This window comes from Saccopteryx leptura, chromosome 3 (genome assembly GCF_036850995.1).
Source record: "Saccopteryx leptura isolate mSacLep1 chromosome 3, mSacLep1_pri_phased_curated, whole genome shotgun sequence".
Taxonomy (NCBI): domain Eukaryota; kingdom Metazoa; phylum Chordata; class Mammalia; order Chiroptera; family Emballonuridae; genus Saccopteryx; species Saccopteryx leptura.
Genome location: NC_089505.1, coordinates 160,257,698 through 160,275,992, shown reverse-complemented (window position 1 = coordinate 160,275,992; position 18,295 = coordinate 160,257,698). Strand labels below are relative to the sequence as shown.

At 39.5% G+C, this 18,295-nt stretch overlaps 1 protein-coding gene across 2 annotated transcripts in view; it reads left to right on the top strand.

Annotated features, from left to right (window-relative positions):
• The first annotated feature begins 335 nt into the window (after positions 1 to 335).
• Positions 336 to 18,295, top strand: part of SYDE2 (synapse defective Rho GTPase homolog 2) — a 46,103-nt gene continuing 28,143 nt past the window's right edge. For both annotated transcript variants that reach the window (XM_066376685.1, XM_066376686.1), the window contains exons 1-2: positions 336 to 1,765; positions 11,983 to 12,675. In XM_066376685.1, the coding sequence (XP_066232782.1) occupies positions 469 to 1,765; positions 11,983 to 12,675 (1,990 nt within the window). In that variant the 5' untranslated portion in view covers positions 336 to 468. The remainder of the gene's footprint in view (positions 1,766 to 11,982; positions 12,676 to 18,295) is intronic.

The window sequence follows — 18,295 nt, the reverse complement described above, 5'->3', positions numbered from 1 at the left end:
AGGAGGGCACTTTCTCTTTCTGTCTTCCTAACCAAAACTCTGCAGCCACCAGCCTAGATAGACTCATCTCGTTTTTTCCTGCCTTCCCACAACACTCCCTGGCTCGGTGCGCTCGCCCAACCTCCCCTCGATGTACTTCAGCTCACCCTCGCCAACCGCCCTGCTCCGCCCTCCTGCTGGCTCCGCGCCGCAGGACCACCCGAGCACGCAGCCCGGCAGCCCCGAGCCCGCGCGCAGCCCCGAGCCCGCGCGCCCCGTCGCGGCCCGAGCTCCGGGGCATGCGCTCTGCGCGCCGCGCCCTCCCCCGCCCCTTCCCCCGGCAGAGTTATGCCAAATATGTGAGGAGCCCGCGAGGGCCCGCGCTGGTCATGGGGAGCCGCCGCCGCCTCCGCGGGCGCCGCTTTCTCCCGAGCGGGACTCCATGCTCTCCCCGAGGCGGAGGCGAGCCTGGTTCCTGAGGCCGAGGGGATGGCGGACCCTCTGAGGAGGACGCTGTCCAGGCTCCGGGCGAGGCGAGGGCCCCGCGCCGCCGGGGCACTCGGGCTGCGGGTGGCCGCTGCAGCTGCCGTGGCGGCCTCCTCCACTGTCCAGGAAGAGGCCGGGGGTGCTCTGGCCGGCCCCCTAGGTGAGCACGGCGGCGGAGCGGGGCCCGGCCTGGAGCCGCCCCCGCCGTCGCTACAGGCGAGGGGTCCCAAGGCGCGGGGCGCGGGACGGCATCCAGAGCAGTCGGGGCTGCTCGGGCCTCGGCAGGACGGCGGCAAGGTGGCCGCCCCTCGGAGCCGCGGGCTCGCTCGCGCCTCTGTGTGCGCCGCTCCGGACTCCGAGGACAGCGACGAGGACGCTGCCGACTACTACGAGAACCTGCCCGGCGGCTCCCAGTCCGCGCCCGAACCCGAGGGGGCGGGGGCGGAGCGGTGGCCCCTGCCTCCCCCAGCGGCGGGCTCCTCCCCGGGGGCGGAGGGCGGCGGCCTGGAGACAGGCAGGCTGCGGACCCAGTTGCGAGAGGCCTATTATCTGCTGATCCAGGCTATGCACGACCTGCCCCCTGACTCGGGCGCGCGGCCGGGCTGGGCAAAGCGCGACAGCCCTGCGGGAGCCCGGGATCTGGGCCAGCCGCCTTCCGCCTGCGGCGCTGCGGACCGCGGAGCCAAACCCCGAGTCTGGGAGCGGGGAGGCCGGGGCTACCCTTGGCAGCAGGTGTCCCCGCCCTGGTCGCCTCCGAGAGAGTCGTGTGGAGGCCGCCTGCGGACTCCTTGGATGCGTCTGTCCTGCAGTAGAAGCCTCGAGAGCCTCCGGATAGGTGTCAAGCCCACTCCTATCCAGCGGTGGCCGAGCGACAGCTGGATCAGGTGCGGCGCGCGCGGAGACCCGGACGATCCCCCGCCACGTGGAGGCGGGATGGACGGCTGGAGCGGAGGCAGCGCCCCGGCTGCGGCGCCCTTGGGCCTCCTGAGTCCCCACTCCAAGGACCCTGGCCATTCCCCGGGAATCACTTGCGGGGATCTCGCGGGGTCCCCTGTGATACGCAGCAAAGGAGGCGGCCAGGAGGTACTCCCCTTCCTCAAGCCGCCCGCGGTGACAGTCAAGAAGCTGCAGAAGTGGATGTACAAAGGACGCCTGATGTCCCTTGGAATGAAGGGTCGCGCCGTTGGGACACCCCCCGGAGTGACGGGAGCGCAGGGCACCTCTCCAAATTTGGGCGCTTTGAAAATGCGTGAAAGCCAAGTCCTCTCGGTGCCTTCAGACGAAAGAATTACGCTGACAGGTAGAATAGTTTGCAATCAAAATGCTAACACTTTGAATTTAATATTTTATTTACTAACTGGGCTTCTGCCTTTAGAGCGAAGAAGGTATGTTTTTACAGACAGGTGCGTGCCCGTGCCAAAGTGAGTGTCATGTAAGTGGCAGCTTAATGCGATTTCGAGGTTATTTAGTATAATGCATTCACTCGGTTTGCTTTCTTTTCTTTCTTTTTTTTTTCAGGACAGTGGTATGAGGAACTTGGGGTTTTTGTTTTTGTTTTTCCTCTATGAACTAGTGTGCCTACTTCCTAAGCACAATAGTGAGTAAAGGTTAAGTTCACTACACGTTTTTAGTAGGTTTGAAGTTGGGCGGTGCTGCCTGATTTTTATTCTTTGTAGCTCTAGGCAAATCCGTAGACTTGTGGAGTTTGTGCAGTTGAATTTGATCCAAGGTAGACTTTACAGACTTCAAAAACTGTCATTTTACTCATTACACCTCCCCCCCTTCTCCCCTCTTTTCCCCAGGCGATTGTGCACACAAACAGAGACAAACACACAACCAAAAAACAAAGCCCAACCAAAAAACAAAAAAGAAAAACTATCATAGTAAAATTTATCATCAGGTAGGAAGGACATCATATACTTCTCTCCACCTTTCCCTCCTCTCCCCTTCCCACAAAAACCCAACAGTGTAATAACCTTATTTTATTGTGGAAAAACAAGGGCACGGGTATTTCAAGCAAAAGAAAAATGTCCCTTACATACTTTTAAAGGAACTGTAGACATTTAAAGTCACTTGTTAACTTAAGGATACTTGTCTTTATAATAGAATTTTGATGCTATTTTGCATGTGTGATTTTTAATTTCCACCGAAGGTTTAGGTTATCAGTTCTAGAAATCTCTTAATTATTTTGTAAATAGAAAAAATTTTCTTTTGAAAGAAATGTGACATCTTCAGACTGAGCCAAAAACTATGTGATTTTTTTTTAATTACACTCTTAAATATAAAGATTTTTAGTAAACATGACTTACATATCATAATAATTTTTAAAATATTAAGTCCTGAAATGTAAAAAGTATTCACAGTACTTGGCAGTTTCTCTGGTAAGAATTACAAATCTTACAGGACTGGGTTTATACACATTAACTTTGTTTAACCCATAAGCACAGAACAGTGTGGAGAAACAAAGTTCACAAAGCTTGTAATTGCACAATGTGAACAAATAGAATGATTTGTGTATAGAACTGAAAAGTTTCTTTGAATCTATAACCTCTAATCCACACCTGTGAAAATTTACCCTTAAATTTATTCCATTTCACTTGAATAACTGGGTAGTAGAATGTAATTTGTGTGTATGTGAAGAGAGGTGTCTTTATGTTAGTTCAAATTAAAATACGCATTTTCAAGAGTAAAATATTTGTAATCATTTATTACATTTTATTGCCATTATTACTTTACCTCCCCTGATTTTGGTTCAGTTAACTCTTTGTATGACGGTTAAAATTGAGCCACAGCAAAACTCTGTATCAAATATCAAATATTTTTTTACCCTTTGTTGCAGAGGTTAAACATTTACCATCTGATGGCTTTTAATACCCTCAGTTGTATGTAAACATTCAAGATTTTTTTTTTTTTTTTTTTTTTTACTACAGAGATAGAGTCAGAGAGAGGGATAGATAGGGACAGACAGACAGGAACAGAGAGAGATGAGAAGCATCAATCATTAGTTTTTTGTTGCAACACCTTAGTTGTTCATTGATTGCTTTCTCACATGTGCCTTGACTGTGGGCCTTCAGCAGACCAAGTAACCCCTTGCTCGAGCCAGAGATCTCGGGTCCAAGCTGATGAGCTTTTTTTTTTTTTGCTCAAACCAGAGGAGCCAGTGCTCAAACTAGTGATCTCGGGGTCTCGAACCTGAGTCCTCGGCATCCCAGTCCTACGCCTGGTCAGGCCATTCAAGAATTTTAAAAGCGATAATAAACTTAACCTTTACAAATAAATTCTTTGATTTTTTTCATTGAGAAACTAAGTAAAGCTAACTTTGAAAGAAATTAAAATGAAACATTAAAATTACTACGTGGTGGTATTTTAGATATTTTACAAGAAATGTAAGCAAAAGCTTAATCTGGTTTAAACTATTTTCTCAGATGTTGTTTCCTTTATTTTAAAATTATTTATTTATTTATTAATTTTTAGAGAGGAGAGAGAGATAGAAAGAGCTAAAGAGGGTGGAAGAGCAGGAAGCATCAACTCCCATATGTGTCCCAACCAGGCAAAAATCCAGGGTTTTGAACCCACGACCTCAGCATTCAAGGTCAATGCTCTATTCACTGTGCCACCACAGGCCAGACAATGTTATTTACTTTCAAGTCAACAGTTCATCTTCTACAAAAGATAAAAATAATCTGTGCAGTGTTTACATATCTAGTGTAGATATGGAAAGTTTTTATTTTTTATAACTTTTTCATAAAAATTAAAGTTATTAAAACCATCCTGGATAATTTATGTGGTTCGCATATAATCTTTATTACCCCTCTACCCTGATGAAAGTATGACAACTGTCATTTAACAACAACCAAAGAAACAGAGGGATTATGTAGTTTTCCCAAGGTCACTCAAACTACTATATGGTTTATATATCCTAGCATTCAGATTCAAACTATTACGAGGATTCAAACTCAGTTCTTTCCCTGGCCGGTTGGCTCAGTGGTAGAGCGTTGGCCTGGTGTGTGAAGCCCTGGGTTCGATTCCCAGCCAGGGCACACAGGAGCCGTACCCATATGCTTTTCCACCCTTTCCCCTCTTCTTCCTCTCTATCTCTTTCTTCCTGTCCCACAGCCAAGGCTCCATTGGAGCAAAAGCTGGCCCTGGGCGCTGAGGTTGGCTCCATGGCCTCATCCTCCCGCGGATGGGCAGATGCATCGCCCCCTGGTGGGCATGCCAGATGAATCCTGGTGCATGCAGAAGTCTGTCTGACTGCCTCCCTGCTTCTAACTTTGGAAAAATACCAAACCCCCCCCCCCCCAAACAAAACAAACTCAAGTCTTTATGACTCTAAAATTCCTTATTTATATAAGGTCAAAGAGACTCTATAAAGTTCTTTAAAGGTTTGATTCAACTCTATTAAATTGCTTGAACTGAGCTGGATTGAATTTCAAGGTTTATAAGGGTAACTAACATCCTCAAAGGAAGAATTCTAAATAGCTTTTTTTCTTGTAAATTTTATTTTACTATTTTTAGAGAGAGATGGAGGGAAAGAGAGAGAGAGAGAGACAGTCTGTATGTGCTCTGACTGGAAATGGAACCAGCAACCTCTGCATATGGGATGATATGATGCTCCCAACCGAGCCATCTGGCCCGGGCTAGAATAGGTTTTCAGGTATTTTTTAATCAATTGATATATCCATTTTAAACCTTTACTTTTAAATGTTTACTTGGTTCAAATTGATGTTTACTTGGATTTTACTTTTAAATCATGTTTTCTAAAAAATTGATTGGGCAGTCCAGATGAATCAGTACATTCTTGCTTGTAGAATGATGTTAAAAAGCCTAAAAAGTTTACATACATTTTTCTATACAGTATTATTTATAAGCATATTTTCTTTCAAAATACAGTTATACTTAGAATTTATAACAGAATAACTATATACTGGGATAGAGATACCTAATCCATGTAGGTGTTTTGGAAATTTTTGAGAGCATATAACAAATAGTTGCCAAAATGAACTCAATTTTGATTTCTAAGAATCACAAAAACTTTCAGTAGTACAATAATGCCAATGATTTGATGCAGTTGGGGATGTAGTATTTACAGATTGGCCAATTTGTTCTTAATTGAGATGATTATTTAAGAAATCTAAAGTCATTACACATAGTAAATATTGTCAAGTTTCTGCAAGCCTTAAGATTACAAGGGAATTTTAACCTATTTGCCAACTATACCTCATTATACGTCTTTATAAATAAGTTTTAATTAGCATATAGTACTCAGAGATAAATTTAAAAGCTCCAGGTTGAGCTATTTTGTCCTTTTACTGCTTTAAAAAATAGTTGTTCTTTGATTCTATTTTTCTTGCTCTGTGATTTGTGAAAGAAAGAATTTAGACCATGTAACTTGTTAATATTTTGTCTGTAATCTTTAGACAGTTATTTAAAAATAGTATTAATTAGCAGGTACATTATATCTTAAAGTGAAGTTGGCACTTTTAATACAAATTCCTATTTATTTTTCTCTTTTCTCACCTAATTTCTTCTTCTTTTTTAAAAAAATATTTTATTTATTGATTTTAGAGAGAGAAAGGGAGGGGATGGAGTGGGAAGCATCAACTCATAGTTGCTTCTTGTATGTGCCTTGACTGGGCAAGCCTAGGGTTTCGAACCAGTGATCTCAGCATCCCATGTCTATGCTTTATCTATTGCGCCAACCCTGGTCAGGCCTCATTTCTTAATTGTTATGAGATACATTATCTTTATGCATTTTTCCAACAAATTCTTTTATGCATATGCCCTTTGAGATTAGTAGCTATAGGCTTATAATTTTTTACTTTTATTTTTAAAGCCCTCTGAGAATTTCTTCCTTTGTGGAGAAGCAAGTCCAGTTTTTTGGTTTGTGTGTGTGTGTATTTTGGAGGAAGAGTGCCGTAGAACCAGTGCAGTTGCAGGAAAACTCTGAGAATTACAAATTCAGCAGAAAGTCTTGTGTTGATTTGAAAGTCCTACATTTCTAAGTAGTGTGTATGTTTTGAGACTCACTAAGGGTATTTTCTAGACATTTGCCACTCAGTGTATGTATTTACTTCACAGTTATAGAGCAGTGCTGTTCAAGTTTAGTGTGCATATGAATTCCCTGAATATCTTGTTGAAATGCACATTGAATATGTTTGGGGCGGGGCCTGAGAATCTGAATGTTAATAAACTCCCAATAAGGAGTCTGCTGTTTGGTAGTCATTTTAAGTAGTCAAGTTCTAGAATTCTCAGTCCCCACAATCACCTGTCTTAATACAATTTGTTAAACTTTTGAAAAACCATTATACTTTATTTTAATACTTGATTCTAACCCCATTAGAGAAGCACTTGAGCTCTTTGTTTTGTTTTTGTTTTTCTTTTTTTTAAAGATTTTGTTTAGTCATTTTAAAGAGTGGGGGGGGGGGGGAGAGAGAGAGAGAGAGAGAGAGAGAGAGAGAGAGAGAAGGGGTAGCAGGAAGCATCAACTCTCATATATGTGCCTTGACCAGGCAAGCCAGGGTTTGGAACCAGTGACCTCAGCATTCCAGGTCGAGGCTTTTTCCTCTGTGCCACCACAGGTCAGGTTCTTTGTTTTATTATTTTAAGTTGTTGTTGTTGTTTTTTTAATCTATTGATTGATTTTTTTAGAGATAGAGACAAGACAGACAGACAGAAACATTGATCTGTTCCTGTATGTGCCCTGACTGCGGATCAAACTTACCTTTGTGTATGAGGATGACAGGGTGATGCTCTAACCAGCTGAGCTATCTGACCAGGGCACACTTGAGCTCTTTCTGCTTTAGTTTTTTATATATGAATTTGTTCTTATTACTTATATATGACAGGTTTACGCAGTTTCCTCCTTATTGGTCTGATCTGGTGCCAATAAAAGTGAGAATTTGGAGTCTGCAAGCCATTTAGTATGGTGGTAAACAGAATAGAGCAGGGGTCGGGAACCTTTTTGGCTAAGAAGCCATGAACACCACATATTTTACAATGTAATTCCGTGAGAGCCATACAATGACCCCTGTACGTTAGGCAATATCCAATAAAATTTTGTTGTTGTCCCAGAGGACAGCTGTGATTGGCTCCAGCCACCCACAACCATGAACATGAGCAGTAGGAAATGAATGGATTGTAATACATGAGAGTGTTTTATATTTTTAACGTTACTACTATTTTTATTAAAGATTTGTCTGCGAGCCAGATGCAGCCATCAAAAGAGCCACATCTGGCTTGTGAGCCATAGGTTCCTGACCTCTGGAATAGAGGTTCTGGGTTTCTGATCAGTTCCACCACTTACCAGGCTTGTGATCATGGACAAGTTCCTCAACCCTATCTAGCCTCCATCCTCAGGTTTCTGTGAGGATGAAAAAAAGATAATCCATTTGGTGCCATGCCTGGTGTTTAGCTGTTATCAAGAGAAAGGCAAACAGGCTTTGTGAGAATACTGCCTTGCCCCAAGATCATTGGAATTCTGGATGGAGAGTGAAATAGAGGAGTACTGCCTTGTAGAGCGTTGGGAATTGAACTAGAGTATACCTCTTTAGAGGCAGTTATTTATTCTACTCATCTTTTCTTTTGTGCTTTTTTCTTGCTCCTTCCCATTACTTTTGTGGAACTGAAAACAGTCTCGATGTTTTCTTCTTTATTTTCCTGTCCCAAAAGCTAACACACGGCTTTTTTATCTTCTTTATCTTCAGGGTTTTTACTGCTAGTCACAAGGGAGGAAAAAGAAAAGATGGAAAAAGCACTTCTGTCCTTTTCATTGTACTCCTCTTACCATTTAAATTTATCTGGAGATTATATGTATATACCTAAGGTTAAGGCTTAAGTTTATTCTAGTCATTTCTTCTGGGCTGCTAGGCTTAACTCTGTAAGCTGGGCTGCTTGTATTTATTTAAATGTGAATACAGTGTTGATGAGAGTACTTTTACTTAGGTTTTTTAAAGAGAAATAAGCAAAAGCAACACTTTTTTCTGTAGTAGAAATTTAGAAATGATGAAAGTGTATCTGTAGATATTGTACATTTTCAATGAGGGTTGAAATAATTTCTCAGAAAGTTTGCTGATGATTTTGAGCTGGGGCACTAGTTAAATGTTCAGTAATAGTGAGCCATCTAGATTTATTATGAAATAAAAGTTGAGAACACAAAATTGGCTTGAGTAGTTCACCACTGCGTAAATATTTTTCTGAGTAAAAAATTTTAATTTCCTCTCTGGATTTTCTTATAGGTATTTAAAGTAAAATGATTTTAAATAGAATCAATCATAATGTGTAGTTGCAAGAGAATAAAAATTTTTTTACCTTATAACTTTGCACATTTATTTTTATACTTTTTACTTGTGCTTTATATTTTTTAACTTTTGCTTTTTTTATATATATATATATATACAGTACATATATAAAATCTGAAGCTAATGGTAAGTTTTCGTCAATATGTTTAACATTAATTTTAGCATAAAAGGGGAATAACATTCTAATAACTGAATAAATTTGGCCTTTATTAGAAATTATAGTAATGTACCTATTTATCTAAATTTAAACTCCATCATCACATATTTTGAAACATTCAGCAATAGCAATGAAACTATTTGGTTTCAAGTTTTTGAAGTTTGTAGTTTCATGAAAAATAATGTGTATCCTGGTGTAATTATTCCTTTTAATGTTACACATTCATTAAATGCTTATATCAATAAAAGTATTAAATTTGCTTAAATATGGGATGGTAGTACCTTTATTTTTCTGATTGTAGTTCCTTGGAATGTGTAGTAGTACAAGTAGCAGTATGTTTATAGTGTATGTCAGAAACTCCAGTAGCACTCAAAATAATATGTCAAACTGTAAAAATTTTGCATGCTTTAAGAGACATCTAAGAGAATGGTAAAATAAGATATGGCTTGTTGCCATTATGAGAGTTGTAAAATTTTACACTTTGTGCTTCAAATTCATAATTGTGTCAAAAATACATGTCAGGTCTTGTGAAGGTCTGAAATGGTATTAAATAATATGGGATTTGGGTTTAAATGTGAAATAGGTCTAGATTTTAGTGTACTCAGCAAAATTAGGGAAAAACCCAGAAGCACCAGTGATTCTTGTGTATTTGTTGATATTCAGTTCTGAGTTTTAAGTATAAAGGAAGCAGAACTAAAGAAAGACCTTTGAATCTTTAGGTTTTTGTTAATTAACCCATGTCAATTCAAGATTTTTTTAAAAATTATTTTTTTTTATTTTATTTTTTTACAGAGACAGAGAGTCAGAGTGAGGGATAGACAGGGACAGACAGACAGGAACGGAGAGATGAGAAGCATCAATCATTAGTTTTTCGTTGTGCATTGTGACACCTTAGTTGTTCATTGATTGCTTTTTCATATGTGCCTTGACCGCGGGCCTTCAGCAGACCAAGTAACCCCTTGCTTGAGCCAGCAACCTTGGGTCCAAGCTGGTGAATTTTTGCTCAAACCAGATGAGCTCGTGCTCAAGTTGGCGACCTTGGGGTCTTGAACCTGTGTCTTCCGCGTCCCAGTCTGACACTCTATCCACTGCGCCACCGCCTGGTCAGGCCAATTCAAGATTTTTATTGAATAACTGTTATATGTTTGCATATTAGATTCTGGAAGATGGAGATGGTGGGCATCCCTTCATAGTAGCCCATGTGACCTTTGAAATGAGGAGAGTTTGAGTGCTGCTTCTTCCGTTTTCCAATTAGGTGATCTTGGGCAAGTTAATTGACTTTTTGAGTAGTACTGTATAGTTTTCTAACATTATCTCACTTAATCCCTATTGGCAGCCACCACCCTAGAAGGTTAGCTGGGTTGATATTATCACCATATTCAGAGAGGGTGACCTACTTCCCTACTGTTGGTAGGTAGTATGGTATCAGGAAAACTGGTAAGAGCATGGATTGTAGGGTTAGACAGGTTTATATTTGCATTCTAGGGCTAGGCTAGCACCTTGACCATATTCCTCATATTTTTTGAGACTCATGAAAATAATCATACTTGTCTCGTAGGATTGTTGTGAAGGTTGGGTGAGGTTAAGAGCTTTTATTATTTCTTTATCTCTGATACCGGGCATAGAATAGGCACGCAATAGGTGTATAGAGTAAATAAATGTCTGGCATAGTAGGCACTCATGGGACCTTTCTTCCCTTCTGATTCCTAGTCTGTTCATGCCTCTGGAACTAATTGAACTTGAAACCCAATTTGTTTCAGGTTTAAAAATATTTTATTTCTTTGCTTGTTTATTAATTTTAATCTGCTTGGTTGGATAATGTTTATAATCAAAAGAAAACAAATTTACATTTTAAAAATATTTTTTTTCAGTAGAAGGGAGATTACTGAAAGCCTTGATTACACACAAAATAACTTTTAGGTTGTTACTAAGCTTCACATAGTTTTGTGTGTGTTTATCCGTCTCTGTTATTAGACTATTATACTTGCTGTACTGCTAAAATGAATCAACCATCTACACACTTAGATTAGCATAAGACCATGATTCCTTAATTTACAAACCTGGCATGCTCTTGAATTTTTAGAAATGTGGTTTTGTTTTAATTCTTTGTGTGCAGTGAATTTGTATCAGGATAGCTATATACACTGCTCACAAAAATTAGGGGATATTTTATAGCTTCATATTCATTTTTAAATATCCCCTAATTTTTTTGAGCTGTACATTTGGCTTATTGACAATCACTGAAGCTTAGTTTATACAACTCTTCGAAAGTGCAAAATTTTTTCTTCTTTATATGGAATTAATGTTCTATATACAATTCTGGAGTCTTATATTAACATGTACCTATATCTAAGTATTTGATGTCCCCCACTGGACAATTAATTCCTTAAGGACAGGGATTTTTCTGTTTATTCCTTTGGCTTAAGTTTGTGCCTGGCCAATAAGGATAGCTGTGTTGTGTTACTGTTAGACAGTTTTTTGGTTCTAATCTGGGGCCTTCTTAATTTTGCTTTAGACATTTATAAGTTAAATAATGCATAAGATGTTACTGCATTATCTGGTTAGGAAACAAATGTTGAAATTTTAATAATCAGTAAGGCATTTAATAATGAGTAAGGCTCACTCATGTTGAAAGATTTATTCAGACTTAGTTTTTGAAAAGGTAGGAATATTACTTGTGTTTTCTAAAGACTTCTGGTCTGTGTAATAAGTTGAAAATTATTGGCATACTGTGTACAAAGCATTCTATATAAGCTTTTTACAGAGTATGTTTTGCTTAGGGTAAGGCTTTGTTAGTCCTGTCACATTTTTAAAGGCAGCCTAAGAATTTATCTATCCTTTTTCTTAGAATTCTTTTCACTTATACTTGCAGTTTGATTTCTAAATAATAGAAATAATTTTTAGGTAGAAAATCCAAACTTTTTATTGTTCAGTATCAGTCTCTGAGTGTGATTACCATTATGTTTTTTTCCTTTTATCTTAAAAAAAAAACTTTTTAAGAGATATATGTCTTTTTTGGTATATCAGACATTATATTCTCTTTTTTTTTCTTTAAAATAGATTTATTTGAAAATGTTTATGGGTCTACAATGAAGAGAGAAGAACATGATGATTTGAAGGATAGTATTGGATTCAGAGGCCATAAGCCATTTAACAGTATCACTGTATCAAAGAAACGCAATTGGCTATATCAGAGTTCCCCGAGATCTTTTAATTTGGAAGAAAATAAGAAATGTCAAGATATAAGCCATTTATCCATTTCACCTACTTCTCTACCTAAACATCAGCTGCCACAACCTTTCCTCAAATCGTCAGAAGAATATTGTACGTATGTGGTGTGTAATGCAACAGAATCTTCGTTATCAAAAAACTGTTCTTTGGGCTTTAATGAGGAGAATGATGCAGATGATGAAGGGGAAATATGGTACAACCCCATTCCTGAGGAAGATGACTTTGGTATATCAAATGCTTTGAGTTTGGGCCAGGCAAACTCTGCTGTTCTGAAATTTCCTGCTCTTAGCTTGAGAGTATTATCCAATAGAGACCTACCGAAAGCAGAGCGGCATCCTGAAGACCTGCTCTGCTCTTCTGAACACACAGGCAGTGTTCAGACCACAGAGTCAAATGAAGTGAAGCCTCTAGATGCTACCCATTCTACAGAGTCTGTGCAGCAGTACAAACAAAGGCTTGGACGCAGGGCACAAGACACTACAATGGTGGATGACAGTCTCATATTGAAATCTCCTTTTGCAGGTAAAGACGACCATATATCTGCCTTTTATTCTCCCATTTTTCAATTTTTTGGTGGTAGCTAAAACTAAATATAGATGTTTATGTAGCTATATACTTTTACTTCAAGTGAATGTATTTTCATGAAAATGAAACAAAATCATTTATATACATGGAGATTGATGAGTTTTATTACAGACTTGATCTTTTGAGATAGTAATTATTTTTCTCTTAGTTGAAAGCATGGCATGATGGGAAGTAGAAGAGAAAGATTTTTTTGTTTAAAGAAAATAATTGAAATTTGATATGTGTTGGATTGAACCATATGATATTGCTGATATTCAGTCATTTTTGAATTGCAAAAAAAGTATTTCGTAGAGCTTAATCTAATGGTTTTATTCTTCCTTGATTGTCTTTGATTTTCGGATATGCTTCTTTTCCTTTTTTTTTTAAATTTAGTGAGAAAAGGAGAGGCAGAGACAAACTCCTGCATGTGCCCTGACCAGGATTCACTCGGCAAGCCCGCTAGGGAGCGATGCTCTGCCCATCTGGGGCCCTTGCTCTGTTTCGACAGGAGCCATTTTTTAGCACCTGAGGTAGAGGCCATGGAGCCATCCTCATCCTTAACACCTGGGGCCAACTTGCTCTAATAGAGCCATGGCTGCAAGAGGGAAAGAGAAGAGAGAGAGAGAGAGAGAGAGAAAAGTGAGAGAGAGAAAAGTGAGAGGGGGAGGGGTGGAGAAGCAGATGGGTGTTTCTCTTGTGTGCCCTGACCCAGAATCGAACCTTGGACATCCACATGCTGGACTGATGCTCTGCCACTCAGCCTGCCAGGGCCTGATGTGCTTCTTTTCAAATTTAGTTAATAGATACACCACCCAGGAAACAGAGCATAAGGCATGTTTAGTTGCAAATATCAAATATTGACAAGAAAGCAATTCTGTTTTATATCATCATTTTAATTTGTAAATTTTCAAATGGTACTGAATATTCAAAGATGTGGCATGTAACAGATGCTGTCAATACCATGTCCATATCCCTTGGGTTTTATTACTTATTTAAATAGGGGCAGCCTATTTCCAACCAGGAGTGTCTGCATATCTACTAGAGGCTCTCTGCAGGGCAGCCTGGAAGCTTCAACCGGTGCTGACAGGAGTTGGAGTAGGACTACCCCAGTGCCCTTCTTCTGTGGGTGGGATAACTTTACATGCTTCCCAGAGTCATGCATCCCATAGTGATTGCAGGCTTCATAATTCACCTTGAATTTTCCCTTGAATTTTTTCACTTCCTTGCTGATGTTTCTGTACAAGTTATATTGTTAAGAGAAAAATCAAGTTACAAAATAGTGTGTACTATCTGATTCCAATTTTGCAAAAAATACTAAAAAAAATCTATACTGACAACTTTAATTACCAAGTGTTGAAGTTGAGGGTAATTAAAAATTTTGGTGTTTGTGCATTTCTAATTGCCAACTGATTTTCCAGAGTAAGTTAGTGTTTCTTTTGTAATCTGGATGGAAAGAAGAAAAAAATATCATATAAACTAGCAGTTTAGAATGCAGCTTGTCATCAGGTATAGGGAAGGCTTATAGGTGTGTGGCAAATAGTGATGGGTGTGGAATGGGGCAGAAAAGGCAAGAGGGCATTAGAATAAGAGCAAAGTTAGAAAGCTAGTGTCACCTGATCAGTGGTGGCACAGTGAACAGAGCGTGGGTCTGGGACACTGAGGTCCCGGCTTGAGTGTGAACTTGAGTGATGGATCATTAACAAGATCCCAAGGTTGCTGGCTTGAGCAAGGGGTCACTCGCTCTGCTGTAGCCCCTCCTCAAGGCACATGTGAGAAAGCAATCAATGAATGACTAAGGTGCTGCAACGAAAAATTGATGCTTCTCATCTCTCTCCCTTCCTGTCTGTCTGTTCCTATCTGTCCCTCTCTCTGTCTCTGTCACAAAAAAAAAAAAAAAGGGAAAGAAAAAGAGAAAACTGGGACCTATAAAGTGTTACACACTTTAAGTTACTATCTTTAAACTTTAATTTTTTTCTATTTGTGACAAATTGTGAATTTGAAAAGACAGATGTTTTAAAAAAGTGCAGTGGCACTTTTATTCATTTATGTCTTTATTCTTACTGTATTTCTTCCCTTTAACATATTAATTATAATAAACACAAACCTAAATTGAGCAAAGGAAATATTTAGATAGTTTATTTGTATGCCCTGTTTTTTTTGTTTTAGTTTGGTAAGAAAGGTTAGCTAAAGTGACCTATTTTCTTTAGCAATACTGCTAGGAAGCTGTTGAGAAATAGACAAAGAAAATGGTTGCATTTCAAAATAAATTTTGGCCTGACCAGGCGGTGGCGCAGTGGATAGAGCGTCAGACTGGGATGTAGAGGACCCAGGTTTGAAACCCAGAGGTTGCCAGCTTGAGCGCGGGCTCATCTGGTTTGAGCAAGGCTCACCAGCTTGAGCCCAAGGTCTCCTCTGGCTTGAGCAAGGGCTCACTCAGTCTGCTGTACAGCCACTCCATCAAGGCACATATGAGAAAGCAATCAATGAACAACTAAGGTAATGCTTCTCATCTCTCTCCCTGCCTGCCTGCCTGTCCCTGACTGTCCCCCTCTCTGTCTCTCCCTGTCACACACACACAAAAAATTTTTTTTGATCAAGGAATAGGAAAGCTGAAGTATTTGTATATGAATGACAATTTTTAATTATTCTATCCCAATTATGACTTGCTTTATGCTTTTTAATTTCCAGATGTATATATATGTGCAATCATAGTAGACTATTTTTGGCTTTTGTTATTTTTATTTTGTGCATGTTTAACATTATTGTTTCCTAACCATTATAGTATTTAATTGGGTTGATGTGCCCTCGTCTGTGTGACTGGTTCTCTAGTCTAATGGGTGTTAATAGATGGTTTCCATTACTTTTGCAGTGATTTTCATCATGGTCCCTTTTGCTTCATTAGGATTGATTACTGGTATCATTACTGGTTCTTTCTGGTTGGTAATTACTGTAGGTAATTCCTGTATTAAAATTCCTTAAAGGTTTACCAGTTTACAGGCAACTAACAACTGGTTGGTTGATTAAAGTGAGTTTCTGCTGTGTGCCAGTTACTGTTCTAGGCCCCGAAGGGATGTGCCAGTTTCACCTGATTCTAGCCTGGTTCATACATTTATATTTAAATATTTTCATTTTCTATTTTGCCCTTATTGCTGGTCTGTGATTTGATTAATATAATTGTAGTTTAGTTTTAAGTTACTATTGAATTTGATAATATTTCCACTTGTGGATTTTATAAAAACAAAGCATTTTTGTTTTAATAAATTTAGTCTCATCTGCAACTGAAATTGCTAGCATATACAGCATTTTATTTTAATCATTAGTTAAGGACTTCAGTAGGAAATAGTTAATGCACGATTAAATATTTATACTGTAAAAAAAGTCAGAAAGTTAGATGAACTCCTTTATAATTAAATAAAGCCTACAGCAGTTTACTATATTGGGTAGCTTTTTTATGCAGTGACAGAATAGGCAGATTGTAGACTAAAGCAGGACTACAGTTAACTATAGAATATTTTAGTCCCGTAAACCAGCAGACTTGTACTACAATTTTATAGTACAAGGGGATGCTTTGTTTAGTTTATCAAACACTCCATTTCTTATTAGTTGCTTACCAGAAAACCCCAGCAGGCATCCTTAAAATAGCCCTTTCTCTCTAAAGAAACCTCTCTTTGTCAATAGGACACATCAAGAAGGGTGGAGGCAGAATTTATATTAATCCTTTAAAGAAATCTATTGATTTTTTAAATGAATACTTTTTTTTCTCATTTCTAATATTAGGGTTACTAAAGGAGGTTCTGTAAGGAATGGTAAGATCAAGTATGAAAAGTTAATTTAAATTTTAAATAATTAGGATAATACCTGATTATTTCTTTAATGAAACAAAGCTTATGTAATATTACATTTTAGAAGATATTTTCATTTTGCTTTATTTGTTTGAAAACTTACTAGCACCAGGTTCAAATTTAAAAATAAAATTGATTAGTTTGTTTTTATTTTATTTTATTTTATTTTTTGTATTTTTCTGAAGTTGGAAATGGGGAGCAGTCAGACTCCTGCATGCGCCCGACCGGGATCCACATGGCATGCCCACCAGGGGGCGATGCTCTGCCCATCTGGGGCATCGCTCTGCCGCAATCAGAGCCATTCTAGCACCTGAGGCAGAGGCCACAGAGCCATCCTCAGCGTCCCGGCAAACTTTGCTCCAGTGGAGCCTTGACTGCAGGAGGGGAAGAGAGAGACAGAGAGGAAGGAGAGGGGGAGGGGTGGAGAGGCAGATGGGCGCTTCTCCTGTGTGCCCTGGCCGGGAATCAAACCCGGGACTCCCGCACGCCAGGCCGACGCTCTACCTCTGAGCCAACCGGCCAGGGCGATTAGTTCATTTTTTAAAAACTGGGATATTGTAAGTTTTAAGGTTAAATAGAATACTATAACTTCTTAATACTTTAGAAAAGTCTTTAAAAATCAATTTAATATATACAAGGTGGGGCAAAAATAGTTTTATAGTTGTTCATATGGAAAATAATACAATAATTAATAAATAATATAATAAGTTCTGTTTTGTGTACTCACTACTGTAAACCTACTTTTGCCCACCTTGTATATATGGACAAAAATATTTAGAAGAATGGGAAGCTGTGAAAGTATAGTATTGAAGAACATAGGCTCTGAAGGCTTATGGCTAGGCTTTTTTTTTTCTTTTTTTAAGATTTTATTGATTTTTCTGAGACAGGAGAGGGGAAGCAAGAAGTATCAACTCAGAGTTGCTTCACTTGAGTTGTTCATTGCTTGCTTGTTGTATGTGCCTTGACGGGGCAGGGCCAGGGGTTTGAACCAGCGACCTCCGCATTCTAGGTTGATACTCTATCCACTGTGCCACCACAGGCCAGGCTATGGCTAGGTTTGGATTCTGGTTCTGCCACTTACCAACTGTGGTATCTTAGATAAATTTAACAGCTCTGTGCGTGAGGTTCCTTATGAGGAGAATGCAGTACTAGTGGTATCTTAACTCATAGGGTTATTATGAAAATTGAATGAGGGTCTGTGCATACTAAGTATTAAATTAATTTTTCATATTTTATCTAGCTCAAAATGTGTTGGCTGATGTTATTTTTAATAATAAATATTAATAATTTATATTAAAATTTAATATTATTTTCATCAAAATATTTACAGTGGTTAATCACTTGGTAGTACAGTTAGGCTATTATTACTTGTTCTTTTTTATATCTTTTTAAAACTTATTGTAAAACTGGAGAATTTTGATATTCAGAAAAATACAAAGCTATTTTTGTACAGGAAAAAATTTAAAAATATTTCAATGTTTTACTCTTTTTTTTATTTTTATTTTTCTGAAGTTGGAAACGGGGAGGCAGTCAGACAGACTCCCGCATGCGCCCCACCGGGATCCACCCGGCATGCTCACCAGGGGGCGATGCTCTGCCCATCTGGGGCGTCGCTCTGTTGCGACCAGAGACATTCTAGCGCCTGAGGCAGAGGCCACAAAGCCATCCTCAGCACCTGGGCAAACTTTGCTCCAGTGGAAGCCTGGGCTGCGGGAGGGGAAGAGAGAGACAGAGAG